This window comes from Eurosta solidaginis, chromosome 2, assembly GCF_040869045.1.
Source record: "Eurosta solidaginis isolate ZX-2024a chromosome 2, ASM4086904v1, whole genome shotgun sequence".
Lineage (NCBI taxonomy): Eukaryota > Metazoa > Arthropoda > Insecta > Diptera > Tephritidae > Eurosta > Eurosta solidaginis.
The window spans coordinates 294733732-294761669 of NC_090320.1; the positions used below are offsets into that span (position 1 = coordinate 294733732).

Genomic DNA, 27938 nt, shown 5'->3' on the forward strand with positions numbered 1-27938 from the left:
ATAAATACACCTCTGAAATTGCTGCGCATAAATTTTGTCCTACTAAATTTCAATACGCATTATACTCAGATGTAACTGAAATATGTGTCTTTGTTTCACCCTGTACACTAATTCTATGTATTATATGTGTGTCCACAATTCATCGCAACTGATTCAGCTATATGTTATACCCTATGGCCATCAGAGCGTTGCGTCTCCGCTTTTCGGTACACCCTGTTGCTGTAGTTAGTTGTTTTACCACAGCCGCTAGATGGGTCTCCTAAGCATTATCTAAGCGAAGATAGGCGTTTTTTAACACGCGCAAACGAAACGTATACGCGCGTGTTAAAAAACACGGCTATAAAGTTTAAGCGTAAACGGATATACGCGTGTTAAAAAACACGCCTAATATAGTATACGAAATACCTGGTGAAGGAACCGAGAACGAAAAATTTAATAAAATATATATAGGTACAACAAAGCGCACCTTGGGTATTCGACTCAAAGAACATTAGTCGGATATTAATAAAAAGAAAAACAAGTAAGGACGGGACTGTCTTCGGCTATGCCGAAGACTTCATACCTTTCATGAATGGGTCTAAACAATAATCTTATCTCGTTTGTAATCTGCGAATAATCGGATGTATAAGATAAGAAATATCTAGTGAACAGATCTACATACCTAAACGATTTTTAAGATAAATATAAAATAACAAATAGGTAGGTCTTTGTGTGAGGATGCAAAGCTTCACGTTTTTTGTGGTCTGCATGTAAAAACTGTGACCACGAATCACGTATTTCAAAAATATATGAAGTAAACGTAACTATTTGATGAAATTTGATTAATTTTGCAGCTTCTATGCGTAAAAAAGGGGCAAAAATGACAGTTTATATGAAGTATATAATATATATACCACCGATCTCTATGATTTTTTCAGACAACAATATATGCTATATACGTAAGCATTTGGTGAAATTTCAAGCTTCTAGGTGTTAAAATGGGGCCGAAATCGCAAAAAAAAATATATATATACTATATATATATACTATATATACCATCATATATATATTATATATATCACCGATCTCTATGATTTTTTGACACAACAATATATACCATATTCGTAAGCAATCGGTGAAATTTGAAGCTTATAGCTGTTAAAATGGGGTAGAAATTGAGAAAAGTTTCTTATCTGAACAATCGGTTGTATGATATATATACTATATATACAACCGATCTCTATGATTTTTTCAGACAACAATATATGCCATATACGTAAGCGTTCGGTGAAATTTGAAGCTTCTAGCTGCCCAAATTGCGAAAATATATATATATACTATATATATATACTATATATACCACCATATATATACTATATATACCACCGATCTGTATGAGTTTTTCAGATAACAATATATGCTATATACGTAAGCACTCGTTGATATTTGAAGCCTCTAGCTCTTAAAATAGGGCAGTAATTACGAAAAGTTTCTTATCTGAACAATCGGTTGTGGGGGATATATACTATATATACGACCGATCTCATCAATTTTTTCAGGCAACAATATGTGCAATATACGAAAGTATATGGTGAAGTTTGAGGCTTCAATCTGTTAAATTGAGTAAGATATTACAAAAATCCTCTTTTTCTGAAAAATCGGTTCTATGGAGGATATATGCTATAGTGGTCCGATCCTCTTCAACCTGATTATTTCGGTATACTTAATGGTGGGTCTATCTATTTTCCTTTAAGGACTTACAATTTTGGGTTTCGTGACGAAATTAATATACCATTTCATTTTCATGAAAGGTATAATAATACAGCACTACCGCAACACACAACCGGAAGCGGACATTCTGTTGATCTACGTAAAGCGAGAATATTGGACAAGGAAAGGCGGGAAAAAGTGAGATACACAACAGAAAGCTTAAGAATTATGCAAAATAGAGATAGAACTGTTAATAGAAAGAATGACATCTTCGCCGCATTCCTTTTATGTTTATTATAAAGTTTTTGTTTACATTTTCACATTCTTAGGTATTCACTGAACACACCCTTCATACATACGTACATATGTAAAAAAAAACCGAAATTTCTTTTAATAACTTTCTTTTACGTACATTATTGTTGTGATAAAATTACTTGGTTGTGATAAAAATTACTAAATAAATTCAGTTTCGCCCCTGAAGAAGCTAAGATGCTTAGCGAAACGTTGAGCCGAAATAGTGGAGTTTAATTTAACTTTGCACTAAGCAAACAAAGCAGGCGGCCACCGTGGTGTGATGGTAGCGTGCTCCGCCTATCACACCGTATGCCCTGGGTTCAACTCCCGGGCAAACAAACATCAAAATTTTAGAAATAAGATTTTTCAATTAGAAGAAAATTTTTCTAATCGGGGTCGCCCCTCGGCAGTGTCTGGCAAGCGCTCCTATTGTATTTCTGCCATGAAAAGCTCTCAGTGAAAACTCATCTGCCTTGCAGATGCCGTTCGGAGTCGGCATAAAACATGTAGGTCCCGTCCGGCCAATTTGTAGGGAAGAATCAAGAGGAGCACGACGCAAATTGGAAGAGAAGCTCGGCCTTAGATCTCTTCGGAGGTTATCGCGCCTTACATTTATTTTTTAAGCAAACAATGGTCAAAAAGCCTATTTATACTGACGTGAAATAAAAAAAATGGTATGAAATAAACTAAATAATGAAATAAAATAAGATGAAATAAAATAAGATAAAATTTACAAATTTTTAACAGCATGCATTGCTAATAAGATCTACCACCATCTAAAGACGCAAAATATCCTTGCTATTGAACAGAAAGGTTGTGTAAAAAATTCCCAAGGATGCAAAGAGCAGCTTCTTATAGACTCCATTGTAATGGAACAAGCATACCACAAATAAAGAAATATATATACGACATATATCGACTACAAGAAAGCCTATGACAGTGTACCCAACTCATGGTTAACTGAGGTGCTAAAAGTGTATAAACTAGCTCCAAACATAATAACTACTCTTGAATATCTTGCTAATATATAGAGATAACACTTAATCTAAAAACAAAAAATGGACTACAAAGTATTTCCACGATACCCATTAGAAGAGGCATACTACAAGGAGATAGCTTAAGTCCTCTTTGGTTCTGCCTCGCGCTTAATCCACTATCGACCTTGATTAATGATACCAAAAATGGATTTAACATAAAAGGAAGAGAAGGTGCATCGGAGAAGGTCTCACACCTCCTCTATATGGACGATAGTAAGTTATACGCAGGGCCCGAGCGGCACATGAATGAGTTCCTTCAAATAACCGAAGATTTCTCACGAGATATTTGTATGACATTTGGACTAGATAAATGTAAAAGACTGAGTGTTCAGCACGGAAATGTAGTAACGCATAATTTTCCCTTAGCGAATAATGAAAAAATAGATGCATTAGAAGCAGATGAGTCCTATAAATACCTAGGTTATATGCAGGCCAGAAGAATACATCATAATGTCATGATACAGAACATCACTGACTTCTTCCTATATAGAACAAGATCAATCCTTAAATCCTGTCTTAATGACAGGAATTTATTTAAAGCAATAAACACGTTTGCGATACCAGTGCTAAAGTATAGTTTCGGAGTATTAAAATGGTCTTACACGCAGTTGGAAGGTGTTAAAAGAGCGAGTCGAACACAGCTCACAATACGGGGCACATCACCCGAAATCTGCAGTGGAGAGAATAAACTTATCTAGAAGTCTAGGAGGGCGTGGCCTGATAGGTATCCAACATCTTTATAAAAAAACAGATCGCAAACCTACGCCAGTATTTCTTAGGGCAGAACACAGCACTACACCAAGCTGCATGCGGAGCGGATAAAAACTATACGCTTTTAAACCTGTTTAATCTCGACATACAGAATAAAGAAAGCGATTCTATTCATACAGCACTACTCATTGATGAGTGGAAAAAGAAAACACTCCATGGCAGACACCCCCATTCATTAAGCCAACCAGGGATCGATACCGTTGCTTTAAACCTATGGCTGAAGAATTCCGGATTCTTTATGGAAAATGAGGGCCTCATGATAGCAATACAGGACCAAGTCATTGCCACAAAAAATTACTTAAAATACATTGTACGCGCTGAAATTGGCAGTGACAAATGCAGGAAGTGCCAACAGCAGTCGGAAACAATACAGCACATAACAGGAGCTTGCGTTATGCTCGCAGCAACAGACTATTTAGCAAGATAGCGAAAATCGTTCACCAGCGCTTGGCAATCCGTACGAATCTGTTTCCGTATTATAAATATACTCTCTCGGCAGTACTAGAAAGTAGCGAATATAAACTATACTGGGACCGCACTATATTTACAGATAGAAGTATACCCCATAACAGACCAGATATAGTCCTATTAGAAAAGAAAGAAAATAGCGCGTATTTAATTGATATTGGGGTTCCCAATACGAACAACTTGAAAGACATGCACACAGAAAAGAAAAGAAAGTACATAGGACTTGCTCAGGAAATGAAGCTGTTATGGCACCTTGACAAAGTAAGCATAGGGCCAGTAATCATCTCATCAACAGGCGTGGTACACAAAACTCTTATGACGCACCTGGAGATACTAAAATTAGAAGATAAGCTTCTACCTATCCGAAAGGCAGTAATTCCATCAACAACATCCATTGTTCGTTCGTTTTTAGATACTGACATGTAATTTACAGATTATTATGAATTTACATATGTATATTTAGTATAAATGGTTTTATATGTCTTGTTGTATACAACCGATGTATAATGTATAGCCCAAAGTGGTGCTCAAGGAAGAAACAAATAAAATAAAATAAAAAAAAGATAAAGTTTTTCACTCTAAATAAAAGAATATAAAAATATATAAAATTAAATAAAAAGTTTCAAACTAAGTTAAAAAAAATATAAAGTCAAAAGCAAAATATAATAAAATAATATACTCAGCCCACCAAGTTTCTTTTAACAATATCACTTTTTTTAAAATTAATTTCCTTGTTTTTCAGTGTCCCTTTGTCAGTTTTTATTTTTTTGACATCATCATGTTTGGTGGCCGGAGGACTTACAAAACCAGGTCGGTGTCCGAAAATAGCATATAACAAAAAATTGGACTTAAAAGGGGTGAGTATTAAGTTCTATATACTTAAATAAATTAAGTCCCAGCTCTATAAAGCTAGGCCAATTTTATAGTTCTATGCATAGACCTTAACACCATTTTCAAAGCTTATGTTTTAATTATTTACAGTTAACAGGCACCTGGTATATGCAAAGTAGTTTCGAGAAGATTGACCTTAATCGATGCCAAAAATCTGATTACAGTCTTGGAGATAACGATGAGCCTCTAGTACAAAACTTCCAAATAAATAGATTAGAGTAAGTATTTGTAATTGCAGGTAAAGCTTTTGGATTTAGTTGAAAGTTATGTTGCCTTTTATGTTGTTGATTTTACGACAGGGTGTAAAAGTGAAGACTTTTGTGTCAAAAGAAACTTTTTTCAAATTCCAAGTGCATAGATAAAATATTTGTTTCACTTTTCGTTCTCAAAAACTAACACTGAAGATGGCACATTACCGAAGCCGGTTTGTATTCAAATCAAATTTGACTAGGACTGATGGAAAATTGCTTCAATATACATCAATTACTTGAATTGGAACCATTTTCCGCCATTCTTTGTCAAGTTTGGTTTGGAGACAAACCGGTTTCGGCGTTATGCTATCTTTACTTACTTACCTAATTGGCGCTTAAGCGTTTACACGATTATGAACGTCCAACAAAGCGCGCCAGTCGCTCCTTCTCTCTGCCAACCGGCGCCAATTGGTCACACCAAGGGAGTTTAATTCGTTTTCCACCTGGTCCTTCCAGCGGAATAGGGGCCGCCCTCTACTTCTACTTCCATAGGCGGGTTCCGATAGAAAAACTTTCGTGGCTGGATCGTCATCTTTCATTCGCATAACATGGCCTAGCCAGCGCAGCTGTTGTGTTTTAATTCGCTGGATTATGTTGATATCTGCGTATAGCTCGTACAGCTCATCGCTAAATCTTCTTCGTTACTCGCCATCGCCAACGCGTAGAGGTACATAAATCTTTCGTAGATCTTTCCTTTCAAACACCCCCAGAGCCGCTTCATCTTATGTTGTCATGATCCATGCTTCTGCCGCATAAAGCAGGACGCGTACGATAACTGACTTGTAGAGTATGATTTTCGTTTGCCGAGAGAGGACTTTACTTTTCAGTTACCTACCTAGTCCAAAGTAGCATTTATTGGCAAGGGTGATTATTCGCTGGATTTCAGAGCTGATGTTGTTGCTAGTGTTGATGCTGGTTCCCAAATAAACGAAATCTTTTACTATTTCTAAATTATGGCTGCCAACAGCAGCGTGGCTGCCGAGGCGCATATGCGCTAACTCTTCGCTCGATGACAGCAGGTACTTTGTTTTGTTCTCATTCACCATCAAACCCATCTTTACCGCTTCTTCTTCCAGTTTGGCGAAGCAGAATTAACGGCGCGGATATTTAGGCCGATGATATAAATGTCATCAGTATATGCCAGTAGTTGCACGCTTTTATAGAATATTGTTCCAGAGCGTTTAAGTTCTGCAGCTAGTATAATTTTCTCCAGCATCAAATTAAAGAAATCGCTCGATATGGGCTCAACCTGTCTGAAACCTCGTTTAGTTACGAACGGCTCGGAGAAGTCCTTCCCAATTCTGACTGAGCTGATGGTGTTGCACAACGTCAATTTGCACAGCCGTATAAATTTTGCGGAGAAACCAAATTGAGACATAGCGGCATATAGGAGCTCCATTTCGTGCTGTCGAAGGCGGCTTTAAAATCGACGAAGAGGTGATGTGTGTCGATTCTTTTTTCGCGGTTTTTTCCAAGATTTGGCGCATTGTGAATATCTGGTCATTGGTAGATTTAACAGGTCTGAAGCAGCACTGATCAGGTTCAGTCAGACGATTCACGGTGGGCTTCAATCTTTCGCAAAATACGCTTGACCGGACCTTATATGCGATATTAAGAAGGCCAATTCCGCGATAGTTGGTGCAGTGTGCAATATCCCCTTTCTTGTGTACAAAAAATACTTTGGACAAAGAACGCTTAGATTCCAATCGTCGGGCATACACTCGTCCGCCCACATTTTGCGAAGAAGCTGATGCATGCGCCTTACCAACTCCTCGCCGCCGTATTTTAATAGCTCCGCAATTCATCAGCGTCCGCGGCTTTTTTGTTTTTCAATCTGGTTATTGCTATTCTGATTGCGTCATAGTCGGATGGAGGAACATTAATTCCATAAATTCATCGATTGCGGGCTCAAGAATTCATCTTCCTTGGGCGATAGGTACATCGCTGTCTCCATTTGGAAGGTCAGAGGAGTATTCCCAATATAATCTAAGTACCCTCTAAACATAGGACTAAGGACCTCATGCTCCTCGCACTCATGCCTTTCTGCCTATGCTTTTTTCCTCCTGCAAAGGCGTCTCGCCTCCTCTTTAAACTCGCAGTAGCGTTCACATACTCTTCTTGTTGTTTAATTTGAAAAAATACACAACAGTTTAACACATTTTTTTCACATTTATTAGCGGGTCCGCAGAATGTAAAACCGGAAAACTTATATTCCATTCGGATGGACAATTTCAACTTATGTATGGTAAAATAAGTATGTTATTATAATCATATCTTTCTAAGATATTTAAACTATAACTTTTATTTATATTTTGCAGCTTTGCCTTTTCATTACAAAATTCTAAGTGTTGATTACGAAAAATATATTATCTTCTATCTCTGCGAGAATATAGAATCGGATAAACACACCGGTTAGTATTTTTTGTTTTGAATAAACGTTTCGATTTGTGTCTGTGTCCGAACGCCGCCAGAACAGGTCCCTGTTATGAATATAGAAACGGTTTTCTAATTGGTGGAAAATCAGTGTCAGTGAAAACCTTTTCGAATCTTAAGTTTTTTGGACAATGTCTTATTTTACTAAAAGTTATTTCAGCCGACTTATTCTCATTCTCTATGCGATAAAGGCAGTAAAGAAGATATAGGAGCACACGCTAGTACGACTCTCTCACATACAGGACATATATTTATAATGTATTGCAATGTATAGTTGACCTGGCCGGTCCGTTATGACCTCATGGATCAATGAGTCCATAGTGCGGTGCAATAATTGGAGTAAAAAAACTGTTTACTTATTATACTCAGCGTGCTTTGTACACCGAGTATATTAACTTAGATTGGATAACGGTTGGTTGTACAGGTATAAAGGAATCGAGATAGATATAGACTTCCATATATCAAAATTATCCGTGTCGAAATAAAATTGAATTCAGCCATGTCCGTCCGTCCGTTCGTCTGTTAGCACGATAACTTGAGTAAATATTGAGATATCTTCGCCAAATTTTCTACACTAGCTTATCTGGACCCAGGATAGATATGTGTTGAAAACGAGCGAAATCGGATGATAACCACGCCCACTTTTTATATATAAAACATTTTGGAAAACCCAAAAACCCTGATTATTTACTAAATAATACACCTAGAATGTTGAAATTTGACATGTGGACTGATATTGAGAATCTTGATAAAAATTTGAAAAAAATTTTTTAGATGGGAGTGGCAGCGCCCACTTATGATAAAATCAATTTTACAAATATTATTAATCATAAATCGAAAATCGTTAAACTTACCGTAACAAAATTCGGCAGAATGGTTGCCTTTATTATAAGGAATGCTTTGAAGAAAACTTAAAGAAATCGGTTAAGGACCACGCCCACTTTTATATAAAAGATTTTTAAAAGGGTCGTGGACGAATAAAATAAGCTATATCTTTGCAAAAAAAAGAGTTTAAATCAATGGTATTTCATTTCGCAAGTGAATTTATAACAATAAATAGGAAAAACTCCAAATTTCAAAAAATGGGCGGTGCACCGCCCCTTTTATAACTAAGCAATTTTCTATGTTTCGGGAGCCATAACTCGAAGAAAAATTAACATATCGTAATTTATTTGTGTACACATATTTTCCTTATAGCGGAATATATTTCTAGTAAAAATGGGCGGGATCTATTAAAGACCGCGGCAACTTAGATATAAAACAAGTTTAAAAGGGTCGTAGACTAGAATAATAAGCTATAATTTAGCAAATAGTAGTTTTGGATCAATGATATTTCACTTATCAAGTTTTACTGTAAGAGGAAATGGGGAGATATTTTTCTTTTAAACGGGCGGTGCCACGTGTTATGTAGAAAAGTAATTTATGTGAAATGAAATTTACAATTGAAGCTCACGCTGAGTATATAATGTTCGGTTTAACCCGAACTTAGACACTTTTACTTGGTATGAACAAATTTTATTATTTTTATTTTACTTCTTTACCAATTGTCTCATAAATTCTTTTTTACATTAAAAACTTTTAAAGAAAAATAATTTACTTAAGATTTTTTAAGAATTAATGAGCTTAAAGTCGATAAATGACAATTGTTATTCAATTATTATTTTTAGTTTTATTGGAAAAAACTGAAAAGAAGGAAACATTTACTGGCATATTGCGATGGTACCATTTCGAAAACTTCTTTGCAGTTTTTTCTAATAAAACCAAAAATAATAATTGGATAACAATTGTCATTTATCGACTTTAAGCTCATTAATTCTTAAAAAATCTTAAGTAAAATTGAATACACCATTAAAGATACAAACATATGAAAAATAATTTATTAATTTATTTGCAAAAATTTTTAGAATTTTTTGAATTTGATTTAAATAATTTATGTTGTATTATTTTTTTAATAAAATTTTTTAAATTAATAATTTTTATACAAACTTTTCCTGCTATTTCTTTTAATAATTTAATTAAATTTATTTGTTTGACTATTTTTTTTATAAAATATTTTTGTTATTTTTTTTTTCAAAAAATATGTCTACTTATTTTTATCTAATACATTTTTAAACTACTAACTATTTTCCATTGCAATCAACGATCAAATTTATAGGTAATAAAGAATAAATTTATTTTGCGGATTTTTCCGAGCAAGCAACAGAACAAAAATTCTCAAAACTTGTAGAAAAATTCAGCTACCAATTTGATTTTCTGCATTGTTCAACTTTTGAAAGCAAACACGATTTTAGAAATTTTTCAAACTTCACTATAACTTAACAAACATATAAGAAAATCGTTTTTGTTCCACAATATTCCGGCCATGTTTGTGAAGGGTTTGAGAACTCTAATTGAAAATCTCAAATTAACGTTAGCCGTATTCTAAAATGGTGCTGTGACTCGCACAGAGGAACACCCGGCACAATAGTTACGAGAGGCTGAAGGGGGCCTCGAATACTCTAAACCAAAAGCGCAAGGGGAGGACGACGACGTCACGACGTAGGTGCTGTAGGGGGACAGACAGCCCAATGGTGCTGCAAGTCCTACAGATAAACCACCAGCACAGCAAAGTGGCGTCGAGCGAACTCCTCCTAACCCTGCAGGGGGGTTCGTTTGACGTGGCGCTGATCCAGGAGCCGTGGCTCTCATCGGGAGGAAAGGTTTCTGGACTTAGCGCGCGCGGGTTTGGCGTTTACTACGCGCAAACGGAAGGACGAGTGCGAGCTGTGTAATGGTAAGGAAACAGCTGCATTCATATATGCTGCCTAATTACACTACTGAAGACTTCGTAGTGGTGGCCGTTGAGGAAAAGAATAAGCAGGCATTTATCCTGGCGTCCTGCTACATGGCCCTTGCTGCGGAGGTTCACCGATGAAGTGCAAAAGGCTAGTACAGGAGGAAGGGCGCAAAGGGCGGTTGGTCAAAGGCGCCGATGCAAATGCGCACCACAATGCGTGGGGAGGAGCAGATACGAACGAGAGAGGCGAATCTCTATTTTGTTACATCCTGCAAACCAATTTGCATATAGCCAACAGGGAAAATGTCCCTACAAAAATTGGTCCAACATTCAGTAATGTTCTGGATATTACATTGAGCTCCGAGCGTGATATATCAAGGTATGATTGGATGGTTCTTGATAGACCATCCTTCTCCGACCATGCGTATATCAGCTTCAGCATCCCCCTAAAGAGGGTAGAGAAGGGAGGAACCTTTAGAAACCCTAGGTCAATGAACTGGACTAAATTCCAGGAACAGGTAGAAACAAAACTGGGACAACCCAAAGAAGTTGCCAATGTGGAGGAACTGGAGGAGTCGAATGAATTCCTAACAAGGACGCTTATGACTGCGTATAACAAAGCTTGCCCTCTAACAACATTCAGAGGAAAAGCAAAGCCGCCATGGTGAAGCAATGAGCTGAGTCTTCTAAGAAGACAGGTAAGAGAAATGATGAGGCTCGCAAAGACCGCGGAAAGCGAAGCTTGTCGGGACGAATACAGGGGTCTACATAGGATCTGGAAGCGTGAAATTTCCAGGGCGAAGAGAATCTTCTGGAAAAGTTTCTGTACGGACATCGAGTGCTCCAGCGAAACAGCACGTTCGAAAAAAGTCCTAGCAAGGGGAAATATAGTCCAGGCACTAATAAAGAAAGAGGACGGGGAATGGTCACGTAGTAGTGAGGAATCCCTTAAGGTGCTACTTGACACACATTTTCCATCGGGGACGGTTTAGAGGCAGCAGACATCACTCACACTTCGATCACGGAGCGGGTAATGCCGGGCTTGGTGACCGATACCAAGATCGAATGGGCAGTGAACACGTTTTCTAAGTTTAAATCGCCGGGCCAAGACTGTATATTCCCGGCTATGCTACAAGTTTCAAGTATGGCGGTCGTGGAATGACTTAAAACAATATTCGATGGGTGCATAAGGCTGAATCATGTACCGCACTCTTCGAGAACTGCTCGTGTAGCGTTCCTACCAAAGGCGGGAAGATCGGTCACGTGTATCCCAAAGACTATAGACCCATTAGCTTAACATCATTTCTGCTCAAAACCTTTGAGAGGCTGATAGATGTGTACATAAAGTCCAACGTGGATGAAAAGCTGCTGTCCACAACACAGCATGCGTACACCAAAGGCAAGTCGGTAGACACCGCATTGCATAGGGTGGTAATAAGCATAGAGAAATCCCTGGAATGTAACGAGTATGCTATAGGAGTCTTCTTGAACATTGCCGGGGCTTTCAATAATGTTTCTAAACGGGCGATTATGGATGGTCTTAATTACATTAAAGTACATCCCGCCTTAATCAGATGGATCGGCTGCTTGTTATATTGCAGGAGAATTACATCACAATGGGGATATTTCGAGGCCACGAAATCAGTAGACAGGGGCACACCGCAGGGAGGGGTGCTATCACCTCTGCTGTGGACGCTGGTCATCAACCAACTGCTCAGGCGATTCGATGAGGGACCCGTAAAACTTACGGCCTACGCCGATGACGTTCCAATTGTCATAAGTGGAAATTGCCTTCCAACGATTAGTTCTTTGATGGATCGGGCGCTTCGGGATATTCATACCTGGGCATCTAATGTCGGATTGAAAGTCAATGCGGAGAAGACGTATATGGTCTTGTTTACAAAGAGGTACAAGGTCCCAAAGTGGACCAGGCCTAAGTTAGGAGGAGTGACCTTACAGGAGAAACCTTGCACAAAATATCTAGGAATCATCCTAGACAGTAAGCTGTCATGGAAGCTTAATTTGGAGGAGAGGGTGAAGAAGGCCTCAACGGCACTCCATGCATGTAAACGAATGCTGGGGTGTACGTGGGGCTTATCGCCCTCACTTTCTCATTGGGTTTTTACAGCGATTGTAAGCCCTATTCTATACTATGGAGTTCTTGTTTGGTGGAAAGCCACACAAAAAACAACATAACTCAACCAATTAGAGGGGGTATGCAGACTATCGATGTTTAGCATTACGGGAGCCCTGAAAACAACCCCCACGGCTGCACTGTATGCCATTCTGCACACTCCACCTGTAGACCTGGTAGCAAAGAACAAAGTATTAACAACCGCAACCAGGCTCGGTGCCTCGGGGCAGCTTGAGCGCCGACCATATGGCCATAGTAGTATAGCGTCATCAATCATAAGACGAACAGGCTACCTGATTCCCTATCTGCGCTTCGAGAAAGATCTTAAGCCCCAATAGAGGTGAACGGTTGGCGCAAGGCGAAGGAGTAGGGTCTGCGGTATACTGTGCTGATCCGGAAATAAACAGATCCTACAGGCTGCCGGATTACTGTAGCGTTTTCCAAGCAGAAATATTAGCCGTAACCAAAGCAGTAGAAACCCTGGAAGAGAATAGCTTAAGCTGCAACCGCGTTAACATTTATATTGACATTCATGCGGCAATTAAGGCAATAATCTCGCATAGCACAGCATCTAGATGCGTGTTAGAGTGTAAGCGATCTCTGGAGAGAATCGGGACAGCGAGAAGCATACATCTATATTGGGTCCCAGGGCATATGTGAATAGATGGGAATGAAAAAACGGATGAACTAGCTAAAACGGGCGCATCCCTTGAAGCTTGCTCCGTAGACGTCCCAATTAGACTGGGCGAGATTAAGCGAAAGCGAGAGGTGCACATGATCGACCAAGCGGGAAAGGCGTGGGTTCAAGCGCGGGGCTGTGAAGTGTCTAATATTATGTGTAGGTCTTACAATCTTAGACTAACAAAGTTGCTTCTATCATTAAAAAGAGAGGACTGTAGACTCATGACGGGTATCCTGACTGGGTACTGCCTTCTGGCGTCATATGCCTTTAAATTAGGCTTGGTCAGTGATAGCAGATGTAGGAAGTGCCGGTTGGAGGAAACGATCGAGCACGTTCTGTGCTCATGCCCTGCACTTGCCAGGCTAAGACTCCAGCTTTTAGGAGTGACACAGCTGTCATATCTAGAAGCAGCAAGTTGCTTAAGTCCTAGGAAGCTTCTAGTATCTGCCAAGATGATGGAGTTATTTTATAACATAGGTCCTGCCTTTTGATAGGGTTTTTCAGTTTGGTCGTTAAAACAAACTTCTGGTAACACTACGGACTTATTCAGTCTATGTGAGGTCCTCATGGACCGGCCAGTTCAACCTAACCTAACCTTGTTCTCAACGTTAGCTCTAGAAAAATCGCAAATTTTGAATATGGGATTTTCGCTAACTCTCAAATTAAGATACGTCAAAAATTAAGCTAAATACAGCTGTTATGTTGGGCTTCGTGTAGTTGTATTTGCAATAGGTTTTAGCTATTTTTTCTACAAAACGATGGAAAGCAGAAAAAACAATGACACTGAAGATGGCCCAACATCGTAATAATTTCGATAACAAACCAAATTCGGAAATTCCCACACATATCTTTAACATAGTCCCTGAACCAAAAGTGTACGTAATGGATTAGAGTTCAACAATCCATTTATACTTTAGTAAAATTCGAAAAATGGAAGACAAATGCACGAACGTAATCGCAATTTTACATGTCATTCAAAAATCACATATAAACATATTTATAACATTAGTTTCTCTTCCAAAATTTAGAATACGTTTTTATACATACACGAGACCTTGAACCATCCGATAAAGTTAAAGAAGATTACCTGAGTGCTTTAAAAGCCAAAAAGATTTCCCAAGTGGAACTCGTACCGGCCCTTCATAAGGATTGCGGAGATTATGGAAAGTCAGTCACAGATCAGCTGAAGAAGGTGCAGCAGGAGCTGCATAAGAAAAATGCGAAAAAGGGGCAAGGTCTTGATTTCTAAATATTTTTGATTTATATCTAATTTACATTTGCATATACATACTGTTATATTAAAAATATCTAGTTAACACTTGTAATTGTCAGTAATTTTATTATAATACTGAAATTTCTTCTCATTCTTGTAATTGGATCTGAACACAAAATATAGAATTTTCTTATTACAAGTTAATATTTTTTGTGAAATTTTTTAAATGTGTAATATGTTTGTTCGATAATTCTATTGATACCTTACGATATGGCTGATCTAAAGTTGGCGATTACGAAATTTTATCGCGATAACTACGACCTGTTCGGCGGCCACCGTTGTGTGATGGTAGCGTGCTCCGCTTATACCCCAGACCTGTAAAGTACTGAGTACATATTTGTACTAGTACCAAATAAGTACAAGTACTCAAGTACTTCAAATCTAAGTACCAAGTATAAGTACTGCAGTACTTGTACTTCGAATCCGAAAGTACAAGTCGATATACTTACGAAATACTTGCAAGTACACGAAAGTACTTTTTCTGATAAAATATGTCAGTTTGATTCATAAATGGAAAATCAAAATACGAGTAAAATTCATATTAGAAAGCAACAAGAAATGAAACAACATATTAAAGAAGTATAAATTGTACAGCAGCTAGCAATATTAAAGTAATTTTGTGTTTGCCTTCATTAGTACTAGCTTTTCAAACGAAAAGTCCGTCATTGATTGCTTTCTAGGACTATAAACAATGCCTGCTAAAGAAAATAAACACTCTACTGGGTCGGAGGAAGCTGTCGGCGTATTCATTTTGAGTGATAGGTCACCATTAAAATACCTGTAAAACTTTTCTTCAACCATTTTGTCAAAGTTAGGTGATCGTAAGGGTGCTGGTTGATCCACTTCAAAACCGTTCAATACTTATCAAAGTACTTCGAAAGTACTTACACGTACTTTACTTGTACTTCAACAATTCAAGTACAAGTACATCGATACTTATACTTGTACTCATTTTTCGAAGTACTGAAGTACTGATACTTGTACTTGTACTGGTACTTTTTCTTTACAGGTCTGCTATACCCTGGGCAAAGGAACATCAAAATTTTAGAAATTAAGTTTTTCAATTAGAAGAAAATTTTTCTAAGCGGGGTCGCCCCTCGGCAGTATTTGACAAGCGCTCCTAGTGTATTTCTGCCATGAAAAGCTCTCAGTGAAAACTCATCTGCCTTACAGATGCCGTTCGGAGTCGCGATAAAACATGTAGGTCCCGCCCGGCCAATTTGCAGGGAAAATCAAGAGAGGCACGACGCAAATTGGAAGAGAAGCTCCGCCTTAGATCCCTTCGGAGGTTATCGCGCCTTAAATTTATTTATTTTATAACTACGAGCTGTGGAAATATAAAATGCAGCTTATTATGGAAAAGAAAAAGGTTTGGGATGTCATTGAATGTCCTGTTCCTGAAACTCCAGATACCTCATCGAAGCAGGGAGACACGGATGCTTCAATTATTATTGAACCGGCGGTTGAAGTTACGCAAATGGTGCGGATAAGCAGCTGTAAGTATGCAAAATATGATTGGTCTGTCTTGCAGTTTACCGAGCACATGTTACGTTGATCACGGCGCTAGATTTGAAGAATCTGAGAAACAAAATCAACGTTTTAAATATGCGTAATCAATATATTTATATTTGTTTTGCCGGCACGAGGTCAATTAAAATAAAAGAAAGCCACCAGTTTTTTTTTTTTTTTTTAATCCGAATCAGCGGTGACTCCTCAGATATATAAACTGCAAAATTTATATAAAAAAATAACATTCTATAAACAAAATATTGATAAAAACAAGTAACAATAAATGAATAACAGTATATAAGTCAATTATGTGAACATTCAACTCCAGTAATGATATGGTGCAACAAAATACAAAAATAAAAGAAAATTTTAAAATGGGCGTGGCCCAGCCCTTTTTAATTTAATTTATCTGGAATACTTTTAATGCAATAAGTCGAACAAAAATTTACCAATCCATGAGAAATTTAATAAGGGCATAGGTTCTATGATAATAACTGTTTGCTGTGAAAATGGACGAAATCGGTTGAAGACACTTCCAGTTTTTATACACATTCGACCGTCTGTCCTTCCGCTCGGCCGTTAACACGATAACTTGAGCAAAAATCGATATATGTTTAAGACATATTTGCTCTTGGTCTGAGCAGTACGTCTCCCGACGCGTGGAGTATGCTGGGGTGGAAAAATTGAGTCACTTTATGTGGTTTCAAAACAACCTTCATGCTGGGTAAGTGAGGTCCTTCCACTGAGGTAACGACCACCTAACATCCGCTGAATGAACAATGATGCGATGGTCAAAGCCTGTTGACATATACAGCTTTCTTGCACTCCCATTAGAGGATTGTGATGACCATTCCTAGATAATAGCTCCCCCATTGGAAGGAATTAGTTAATATAGTAGCAACAGTAACACATCCAAGGGACAATTCATATAAAAATTTCTCTTAACACGAAAATTTACCAAAAAATGGACATTTCCCTGAACGACGAAACTGGAAAATCGATAGGCTTCCGTCTTCGCAGTCACTAAGCGGTTGTTCGTCTTGGATTCAAAGAACAGATGAGGCGGATGTTGTAAAGTTCTTCAGAAGGGATAGATGAGGAGGAGTACCATACATCTTAATACTGAAATGGAAGAGATCGGTGTGAAATCTAAAATATTCGCGAAATGGTCCCAAATTTGTCCAGATATAGCCCTAAAGTGAAATCGATATTATGCCTAACTGACCCTAAAAGACATTTTTCAATTTGTCGAATTTTTGGCAGGCAATTGGAAAACTGAGCTGGGTGATCCTTGAATAAAATCAAACTGGATACGAATACCCAGAAACCATATCTTCATCTCATCATAATAAATAATAGTTTAAAAAAACTAAAAAAACACGTTTTTATAGCTAACCGAACTAAAAAATAGAATATAAATTTCATTTAAAAGGGTTTTATGTAACAGTAGTAGAAGGTCAAACAATCATTTATAGTTAATCGCCTCAAAATAAAATTGTAATAAAATTTAAGTTATTAACAGAATAACATAATTCAGAGTAAAAAGCATGGGGTGCAGTTGACTACATTTCATATCTTTCCTCTCAGATAGTTGCCAATAGAATGATTGTAACGTTCAATATCAAGCACCTTACGCTTTTTACTCTGAATTAAATTATTCTGTTAATAACTTAAATTTTATTGTAATTTTATTAACACGCTTTTATTAGCTTGGCCTATATCTATATATGTATCTATGTATCCATGTATGTATGTAACGGAATCTTTGAGCTTAATTTTCATCGGTTTCTAGAAGTCTGATTAATTTTAAACCTTGGATAGGTATCAAGGACCGATGACAATGCAATTATTTGTGGACAGATTCCCATTATCCTTATTATGACCGCCAGGATTGATAAATTCTTTTACAGATCCTCTGTAGTGGAGTAAGAGAGATTGAGCTAGCGCGCGATCTGCGCACGTCTTTCGCTCGGGCACTCGGCACAGCAAAACGGAGGCAGATACTTTTTCAAGGTAGGTGCATTCTCACCTTGTTCATCCGTTATACATGCGTCGTAGGTACAAATGAGTAAAATACTCACAAATTACCGTATATAATATTTATAAAATATATGAATTATAATAACCATGAGTCACAAAAGTCTTCTTAATCAACAAATAATCAGACCATAAATTTCGATCTATTTATTTTACGGAACAAAATTTGGTAAACACCAAAGCTTTGAAATTACAGTCGGTAAACAAGGAATAACTTATAAGATAAAAAAATGTTTAATATTAAAGTCTTCTTGATTAAAGTACAAAATAACACATCTGAATTAGAAAAAAACAAGACCGGGACTTTAATTGACTAGACGTGTGGGAAAATGGCTCATTGCTTCTTAATTGTGTCAGTATATTCCACTGTCATCTCTCTTCGTGACGAGAGTATTTATCGTCGCCAATAGCCATGTGAGGTCAGAACCCACTAACGCAATTTGATACCAATTTGGGGCGCAGATTGGTGTCAGATTGGCTGCAAAAATTGCAATGCAACATTTGCCAGCAAACTGCATGCAGATTGACAGCAAACTGGACGGTAACGATAGATGTCTCAAGTTAGACGGCAAACATTGATGCCACTTTGTAAGCAAACTGACAGCAGATCTTTACATTGTAATATTTGCAGCCAATCTGATATCAATCTGCGGCTCAGATTGACAACCAACTGCGTCAGTAGATTGATGTCAATCTGAGAACAAAGTCTGAAAATTCATATTTTGCAGTCAATTTGACTGCTGTTTGTCTCCAATCTCTGCATAGCAGTTTTTGCATTGCAGGCGTGGTTATTGGGGCTGATTACTTTTTGTTTCAAAGATCATTCCGGCATAGCTTTGTTCCTACAGTCGATATAGAAGGAATTAATTATAATTTCAACATATCTAACCACAAATTCTTACCGAATAAAGAAACAATAACAAATTTTAATTCAGAAAAACAAGCCAGTAGTTTAACTAACTATTCATATGGAAAAAAGCCCGATTGAGTCTTAATCGTTTCGGTATATTCTGTAGTTACCTCTTCGTTCCGGGAGTGGGTAATTTGCGCGCCTGCTGCATTCGTGGATGTAGTATCGCTTTTCAGGCTCCCTCCCCATTCTCTCCTAAGTTCTTACTCGCGATTACTTCTGTTTTAAGGACGATTTCTGCAAAGCTTTGGTTTTACAGTCGATAAGGAAGGAATTTGAAAATTCCAAATCATTAATTCGGACCGACAAAAAATGTTGCAAAAAAATTTAGTAAACATTTGTTAGAATAAGAATATTGCGCACGAGATAAAATATTGTAGTGAAACAAAAATTTGGAAAACGAAACGGCGAATTTAAATAAAAGAAATTAGTTATTGGAGAGTTTTGTGAAAAGGCGAATTGACAGTGAAACATATTTCAAAAAGTAAATAGAAAAGAATTGAAATATTTTATGACAGAATAAATAAAGATGAAAAACAAGTGAAAGCGAAAACATAAATAAGTAACTACGAAGCAAAACGAATCAATCATGTATGCATGAATAAACAATTTAAAATGAGGAATCAAAAATTATCCGAATCGGGAAGAAAATTGAGACAACAATCAACTGACTGGTGAAAATTTGGAAGCAGCCTATTTGAAGATATTTATGATTCTTTGATTTTAATACATATTAGTTATTTTTGCATGAAATAGCTTTGAATGAAATAGTTTTGCATTTTATAATTTGTGTGTGATAAAAACCGAATTAATTTGGGTTTACAAATATATATACATATATATACATCTATATATATAATTTTTTTTTTTGTGTATTAAATTGCGTGATTATTAGATACTAAATATGGTTGCACAATCTATTCGTTCAATGTCAGTAGTGGAATTGAGAGAATTTAATTTAGATACAGTGGGGCGGAAGCAAACTCTTTGTAACCGTTTAATGGAACATCTTGGGGTAGGTGATGTTGTAAGTGATGATGAGTCGTCAAACTCAGATTTTGTTGAAGCAATTGCAGATAGGCAATTGAGTAGGAATTCTAGAAAAGTTAATTTTACATTGCGAGATATTCAGGATAGTGTAAATTCGTTCTCTGGAGACGATTACTCTGATGTTAACCATTGGGTTCGGGAATTTGAAGATATTGCCGACACAGTGGGTTGGGATGATTTGCAAAAATTTGTGTATGCAAAGCAATTGTTGCGGGGTGCAGCCAAGTTATTTGTGAGAGGTTTAGTGTCTGTAAGAGGTTAGACGACACTTAAAGAAAAATAAATTGATGAATTTGGGAAACATTTAAGTGTGGCAGAAGTTCATAAAATAATGAGGCAGAGGCAAAAACGACCAAAAGAGAGTCTTAATGAGTATCTGTATGCCTTGATTGAGATAGGTAGTCCAATACAGGTAGATGAAGCTAGTGTGATAGAATATTTTATTGATGGAATACCCGATTCTCGGTTAAACAAAGCAGTTTTATATGACGCTACAAATTTAAGAGTATTAAAAGAAAAGATTCGGGTTTATGAGAAAATTCGAGGATCTTATTTGTCGTCAAACAAAAATAATCCATCGAATAGTCTTAAAATGTTAGAAGATAAATCAAAAGAGGGGAAAAAAATGTGTTTCAAGTGTGGTTCTGAATCTCATTTAGCGAAGGGTTGTAGTGAAACGGGAATAATTTGTTTCAAGTGTAAACAAAAGGGACATTTCGCAAAAGATTGTAAAGGAAATCAGACAATAAAGTCAGGGAGAAGTGAACAGGTGAATACTCTTGAGAAAACAGTCTTGAAAGGAAATAGGAAAAGTAATATGATTTTCACGGATATCGACATAGGGGGTAATATTTTTAATGCATTGGTTGATACTGGAATTGAGCTTTGTATTATTCGATATGATACCTTAATAACGATTGGGAATATTGAATTAGATAACGAGATATTTCAGTTAAGTGGCATTGGGGAAGGTAGAATAACAACAGTTGGTTCTTTTGATACGGATGTGAAGCTCGATGATATTATTGTGAAAGTAACTTTCTACGTTGTGAGGAAGATAGATACGGTATTTTCAGTAATATTAGGCAGTAGTCTTTTTGAGAAGATTGACATGATTATCGGACAATCAGGTGTAACGTCTAAAAAGAAGGGGTTATTAGAATCATTGCAAGGGAAAAAGTCAGTTAATAATTTTGATAACTCTGAACAAAATGATCTTTTTCAAGAATTTTTTACATTGTTGTGCAATAATATTGAGTGTGAAGTTCCTAAAATAGATCTAACTTATCTTCCAAAGCCAACTGCATTGATAATAGAAAATTTAATTGATGATTTCAAGCCAAACAAACATGAGATATCTCCAATTGAGATGAAAATTGTTGTAAAGGATGATATTCCTGTATACCAATCTCTGCGTAGGGTGTCTTTTGGTGATAGGAAATATATTGATGAGCAAATCGATGTCTGGTTAAAAGATGGGATAATTGTTCCGAGCACATCTGAGTATGCAGCAGTAGTTCTAGTCCCTAAGAAAGATGGAACTAAACGTCTGTGTTGTGATTATAGGAAAATAAATGAAAAGATAGTGCGGGACAATTTTCCTATGGCCCTGATAGACGAAGTTCTAGAGCAGTTGCAAGGTGCAAATATTTTTACTACATTGGATTTAGCTAATGGTTTTTTCCATGTGCCTATAGAACCGAATTCACGTAAGTATACGGCTTTTGTTACACATTGTGGGCAATTCGAATTTTGTTATGTGCCATTTGGGATCTCTAACTCTCCTGCAGTGTTTTGCCTATACATTCAGGCAGTATATCGCGATTTATTAAAAGATGGTACAGTAATAATTTATATGGGTGATATCGTGATTCCAGCCAAGGATATCGATGAAGGAATTAATAAATTTAAAAGGGTCTTAGATGTTGCTATGAAATATGGATTAAAGATTAAGTGGGCAAAGTGTCAGTTTCTCACAGAACAAATTTCATTTTTAGGTTATATAATCAAGGATGGTAAGATTTTACCTTCCGAATGTAAAACAAAAGCAATACGTGATTTTCCAGTTCCAAAGAATAGGAAAGAGTTGCAACGATTTTTGGGTCTAACGTCTTATTTTAGACGGTTTATTAACAAATACGCAGAAATAGCAAAACCTCTGTCAGATTTGCTTAGAAAGGATGTGAAATTTGTAATAGCCGATGATCAGATTTTAGCTATTAAGGAGTTGAAACATGGGATGGTGGTAGCTCCTGCTCTTAAATTATATAATCCAAATGCTATAACGGAAATACATACGGATGCTTCAAAATATGGATACGGTGCAGTATTGATGCAAAAAGACTCAGAGGATCAAAATTTTCACCCTGTTGAATATTTAAGTCGCAAAACTACGTCATGCAAGGAGAAATATTGCTCATACGAGTTAGAAGTTTTAGCTATTATTCAGGCGTTAAAGAAGTGGCGAGTGTATCTTAAAGATATTCGGTTTAAGATAGTCACTGACTGCAATGCTTTCGCTGTGACTATGAATAAAGTTGACATGCCAGACAGGGTTATGCGGTGGTCAATGTAGTTACAACAGTTTGATTATTCGGTTGAACATAGAAGTGGAACTCAGATGAAACATGTGGATGCCCTCAGTCGTGTGTATTGTCTGTTATTAGTCGAAGATTCATTAAAAGTTAGACTTGAACAGGCTCAGAGTAGGGATGAATGGATTAGAGTAGTGAAGAAAGTACTTAAAAAGGATGTTTACGACGATTATTTTGAGAAGAATGGAATTTTGTATAAGGACATGAATAAAGAGCTTTTAGTAGTTCCAGAAGATATGGAGGATGAAATTATAAAAATTGCGCATAGACAGGGTCATGTAGGGACTAAAACAACACAGGAGCTGTTTTAAAATAGGTACTATATTCCAAAATTAAACGAAAAGGTGGGTAGAGTAGTGAAAAGTTGTATTGAATGTATCATGATGGACGCGAAAGCTGGAAGAAAGAAGGCTTGTTAACGCCAATTGACAAAGCTTCAGAACCTTTAGGGACATATCATATAGATCACGTTGGTCCTTTGTCAGAAACTCGGAAGAAATATAATTACATTATTGTTGTTGTGGATAGTTTTTCTAAATTTGTATGGTTGTACCCTACAAAATCGACAGGTGCCGACGAAGTGGTAGAACGGTTGCGAAAACAATCAATAAATTTTGGTAACCCAAGACGTATTATTACAGACAGGGGTTCAGCATTTACTAGTCAACAGTTTCAAGCATATTGTGTCAGTGAAAATATACAGCATTTAATGATAACAACTGGTGTTCCCCGTGGCAATGGGCAAGTTCAACGCATGCACAGGATAATCATTCCAATGGTTAGTAAATTGTGTTTGGAAAATCCAACTCAATGGTATCGTCATGTAGATGAGGTTCAACGCTTAATTAATAATACTCCTCCGCGTAGTACAAAAGTAACGCCTTTTAAAATACTAACGGGATTAGACATGCGCACAGCTGAAAACCAAGATTTACGAGAGTTATTAGAGAACCTGGAATTAGATTAATTAAATGAAGAAAGAGAACGCGTTAGGTCTGAGGTTAAAGAAAACATCAGCAAAATGCAGGAAGAAAACCGTAAAACTTTCAATCGTAATCGTAGAATAGCTAATAAATACAAAATAGGAGATTTAGTAGCTATAAAAAAGACACAATTTGGTGTATGTACTAAACTTAGGGCTCGTTTTCTTGGGCCATATAAAGTCACAGATGTTCTAAATCATGATAGGTATAATGTGCAGAAAGTAGGAGAGCATGAAGGACCTAACAAAACAACTTCAGTGGCAGAGTTCATGAAACCATGGGAACCTATCATTCGGGGCGAATGACTGTCAGGATAGCCGAATGTAGGATTATATCATTCGGTAGGATATTTATGTTTTAATTAAATTATAGTGTGTAGCTACTTGTTATATGAAACACTTTATAATTTCAAATCTATTTCATTGAAAATTATCAAGTGTACTTTTGAAATGCAAACAATATTTTTTCAGTTTGTAACGAGGAATTCAAGCGAGGCATATACGGTTACGCATACGAAAATAATTAAAATAATTTTTGGTTAAATAATTAATTTCTTTAAAAAATATTATTTTAAAAAATAACTATAAAATATAAATTTGTTAACTAATTCAATTTAAAAAAAATGAATGTAAAATAGAGAAAGGAAAAAAAAATAAAACCTTAAATTACATTCTATTTTTAATTAACAAATCCTACATTTATATATATAGCACATCACCAGGGCCGGCGAGAGGGGGGCCGGGGTTTCTAAGGGGGCCCGCGATTTGAAGTACTAAGACATTTTTTTTAATTCAGGAGATTCTATAGTTGTTCTAAGTGCAATTTTTAAGCCGAATTTCAAAAGCAACGAATGTCTGCATTTCGCTTTAATATTATAGTGAAGTGTGAAAAATAAAAATCTATATATATCAAACTGACTCGGAGTGGGACTGGGACTGGGATTGGAATAAAATACATACAAGCCTCTGGGACAGGCAATAAGGGATGCAGAAGAAATAGAAAGAGTTGAGAGAAGAGAAAAGAGAGAAGGAGATTGAGAAAGAGATAGAATGAGAAGAAGATGGAGATATATGAAGCGCAAAAGACGGAGGGAGGAGTGAATAAAAGGATTAGGAAAAAGTGAAGAGGGGGGAGGGCAGAGTCAGACGGAAAAAGTTTATTAAAATGTATGCAGATAGGCCAAATTTAGGGCAGGGCAACGTCTGCCGAGTCTTCTAGTCCTCTATAAAAATCAAATTCTGTGTGTGTGTTCCCTATGAAAACGTGTTTGCCATACTTCAATCATCACCAAATTTTGGCTCTAGGTTCCTTCGATCAAGCCGAAAGTTTTTCATAATTCATATTTCAGAATTAAGAATTTTAAATTTGAATGTTTTTGTTTTTTGTCTATTCGAACGAAATGATCATGTTAACAAAATCAATGATCGCATTCAAAACCAATTTCCTGGTGAAGTGACGAAATATAAATCAATCGACACAGTTACAGATAAAGATAAAATTGTGAATTATCCAAATGAATTTCTAAACTCCTTAGAACCAAAAGGAATGCCTGCGCATATATCAGCTTTGAAAATCGGCTCACCAGTAATGCTTCTTCGGAATTTAAACCCACCAAAATTGTGCAATGGAACCAGACTTTGCGTTTAGAAATTAATGAAGAATGTAATCGAAGCAACAATCATCAGCGGTAAAAACAAAAGTGAAGATGTGCTCATACCACGAATCCCAATGATTCCTACAGATTTGCCATTAAATGTTAAGCGCTTACAGTTTCCTGTACGCCTTGCTTTTGCAATTAGAATCAACAAAGCACAAGGACAATCGCTTATTGTTGCAGGCTTAAATTTAGAGAGTCCCTGCTTTTCCCATGGCCAGCTATATGTTGCTTGCTCTAGCGTTGGAACACCAAAAAATTTTTTTATCTTTGCACCGAACGAAAAAACCAAAACTATTGTGCACTCACATGCATTACAATAAGATACAAGAATAAAATGTTTTAACAGAAAGTTTCACAAAATGTGCGTACAAAATTCAATTCAATTTACAGAACAATAAATTAAATTATCGACAAACAAAACAGAAAAAATAACGCAACATTCATTCGATCTCGGGCGTTACAACGTACGCCGCACATAGGTAGATTTTAGACATTTAGGCGGCCATAATTGAATTTCTGAAAGTTGCAACAATAACAAACAAAAAGCACTCCCATAGCTTAAGAATATACAGGGGAACAATAATTCTACCCCTTCCCATCCATCGCATACCTGGCGTCAAGTAATCGGAATTTAGCTATTTTTGAAAAGCGTGTTATAGTTTTTATTTTAACCTATGTGAAATCGCATGTTTTAACATGAATATTTTAAGTTTTAAGCCAATTGAATTGAGTAATTGTGATGGGTTCTGATATTTCAGGTAAATACTTTATATTATTATTATCTATATATATAAAAATGAAATGATGTTCGTTCCTGTCCATGTTTTGGGGCCGATACAAGGCCAATTTCATTCGTTCTTTTTTCATATTATAGGGATCAAATAGGGGAAGGTTTTTAGCAAAAAAATGTTTAAAAAATGTCTAGGGTCCTTAGATATAGGTCAAAATGTGGACCCGGATAACCCTACGATGTGTTTGTATAATATGGGTACCAAATGGAAGCTTCTGATGAGTACTTTAATATGGGGTACTTTTCGTACCCCTGGGTGACTAGGGTCTCGAGATATAGGCCAAAACGTGGACCCAGATAGCCCTAGAGTGTGTTTATACAATATGGATATCAAATGAAAGCTGTTGATGAGTTCTTTAGCAGAGGGTACTTTTCATACATCTGGGTGAATAGGGTCTCGAGATATTGCCCAAAACGTTATCGATATCGAAATCGTTATCGCTGTCGATATCGAAATCGATATCAAAATCGTTGCCGACATTATTACCCGTACCCATCCATACCCTACATTTTACATCTTACATCTAACATCTTACACCCTACATTTATTCATATCAATGATTGATTCGTGAAAATGAAGAATCCCATATCCATACCATCCTACATATACATACCCATACCCAACCATACCTTACATCTTACATCTTACATCATATATCCCTCATATCCATACCATCCCCCATATACATACCCATACCCACGCATACCTTACATCTTACACTTACATCTTACATCTTACATTCAAATTCCCCCGTACCGCAAGCAAAGATGCTTGCACATCAAAAATATTCACATATGATAATAATAATCTAACAAATGTGATTTTTTTTTTAATTCAGGCGCAGAAAAGAAAAAAAAGTTTGCGCTATGAATTATATTCATATCGATTAATGATTCGTGAAAATGAAGAATCTCACATTATGAAATGCAGAAGATTGTTCCACCAATTTGTCGCGGATATGTATGCAAAAATTGAGACCATGCGCTTAAACTATATCAAATTCAACCAGACTAAGTTATGGTCCGAGGAATACATTCGCTTACGGTAGAATAACATCGGTAGAATGATCATATTACCAGCAATATATACTGCTAGCCCGCGACACACGCATGAATATGCACAGGATGCCACGGCGTGTGTTCTCGCTTATGGACGGCCGGATCTGTTTTGTACTTTTACATGTAATCCGCAATGGAGAGAAATCAAAGACCATTTGTTTCCTGGCCAATCCTCAATAGATCGACACGACATAACTGCACGTATTTTCAAACTAAAACTAAAATCACCTATGGACTTTATTATCAAACATAGAGTGTTTGGAGAGGTGCGTTGTTATATGTATTCCGTTGAATGGCAAAAGCGGGGATTACTGCACGCACACATTTTGATTTGGTTGGTTGATAAAATTACACCGGATCAAATTGATAGTGTGATATCAGCTGAAATACCAGATCAAACGATTGATCCAGATTTGTTCGAAGTCGTCACAAAAGATATGATGCATGGACCTTGCGGTGCATTGAATGTGAACTCTCCGTGCATGATTGATGGAAAATGTTCGAAGCGATGCCCATGAGCATTAATTTCGGATACGGCCACATGTGACGATGGATATTCGGCATATCGTCGTCGATCCACTGATGACAATGGTAAGTCAACGATAATTAAGATGGGAAATCAAAATGTTGAAGTTGACAATCGTTGGATT

General features: G+C 36.8%; 1 protein-coding gene across 2 annotated transcripts in view; it reads left to right on the top strand.

Annotated features, from left to right (window-relative positions):
• LOC137241233 (apolipoprotein D-like) overlaps nucleotides 1–14843 on the top strand; it is a 40677-nt gene extending 25834 nt beyond the window's left edge. The window contains exons 2-6 of one of the 2 annotated variants that reach the window (XM_067768601.1): nucleotides 5002–5116; nucleotides 5241–5368; nucleotides 7579–7655; nucleotides 7720–7812; nucleotides 14455–14843. In XM_067768601.1, coding sequence (XP_067624702.1) covers nucleotides 5002–5116; nucleotides 5241–5368; nucleotides 7579–7655; nucleotides 7720–7812; nucleotides 14455–14675 — 634 coding nt within the window. In that variant the 3' untranslated portion in view covers nucleotides 14676–14843. The remainder of the gene's footprint in view (nucleotides 1–5001; nucleotides 5117–5240; nucleotides 5369–7578; nucleotides 7656–7719; nucleotides 7813–14454) is intronic. The other variant, XM_067768602.1, reaches the window with a different exon arrangement.
• Nucleotides 14844–27938: the final 13095 nt, after the last annotated feature.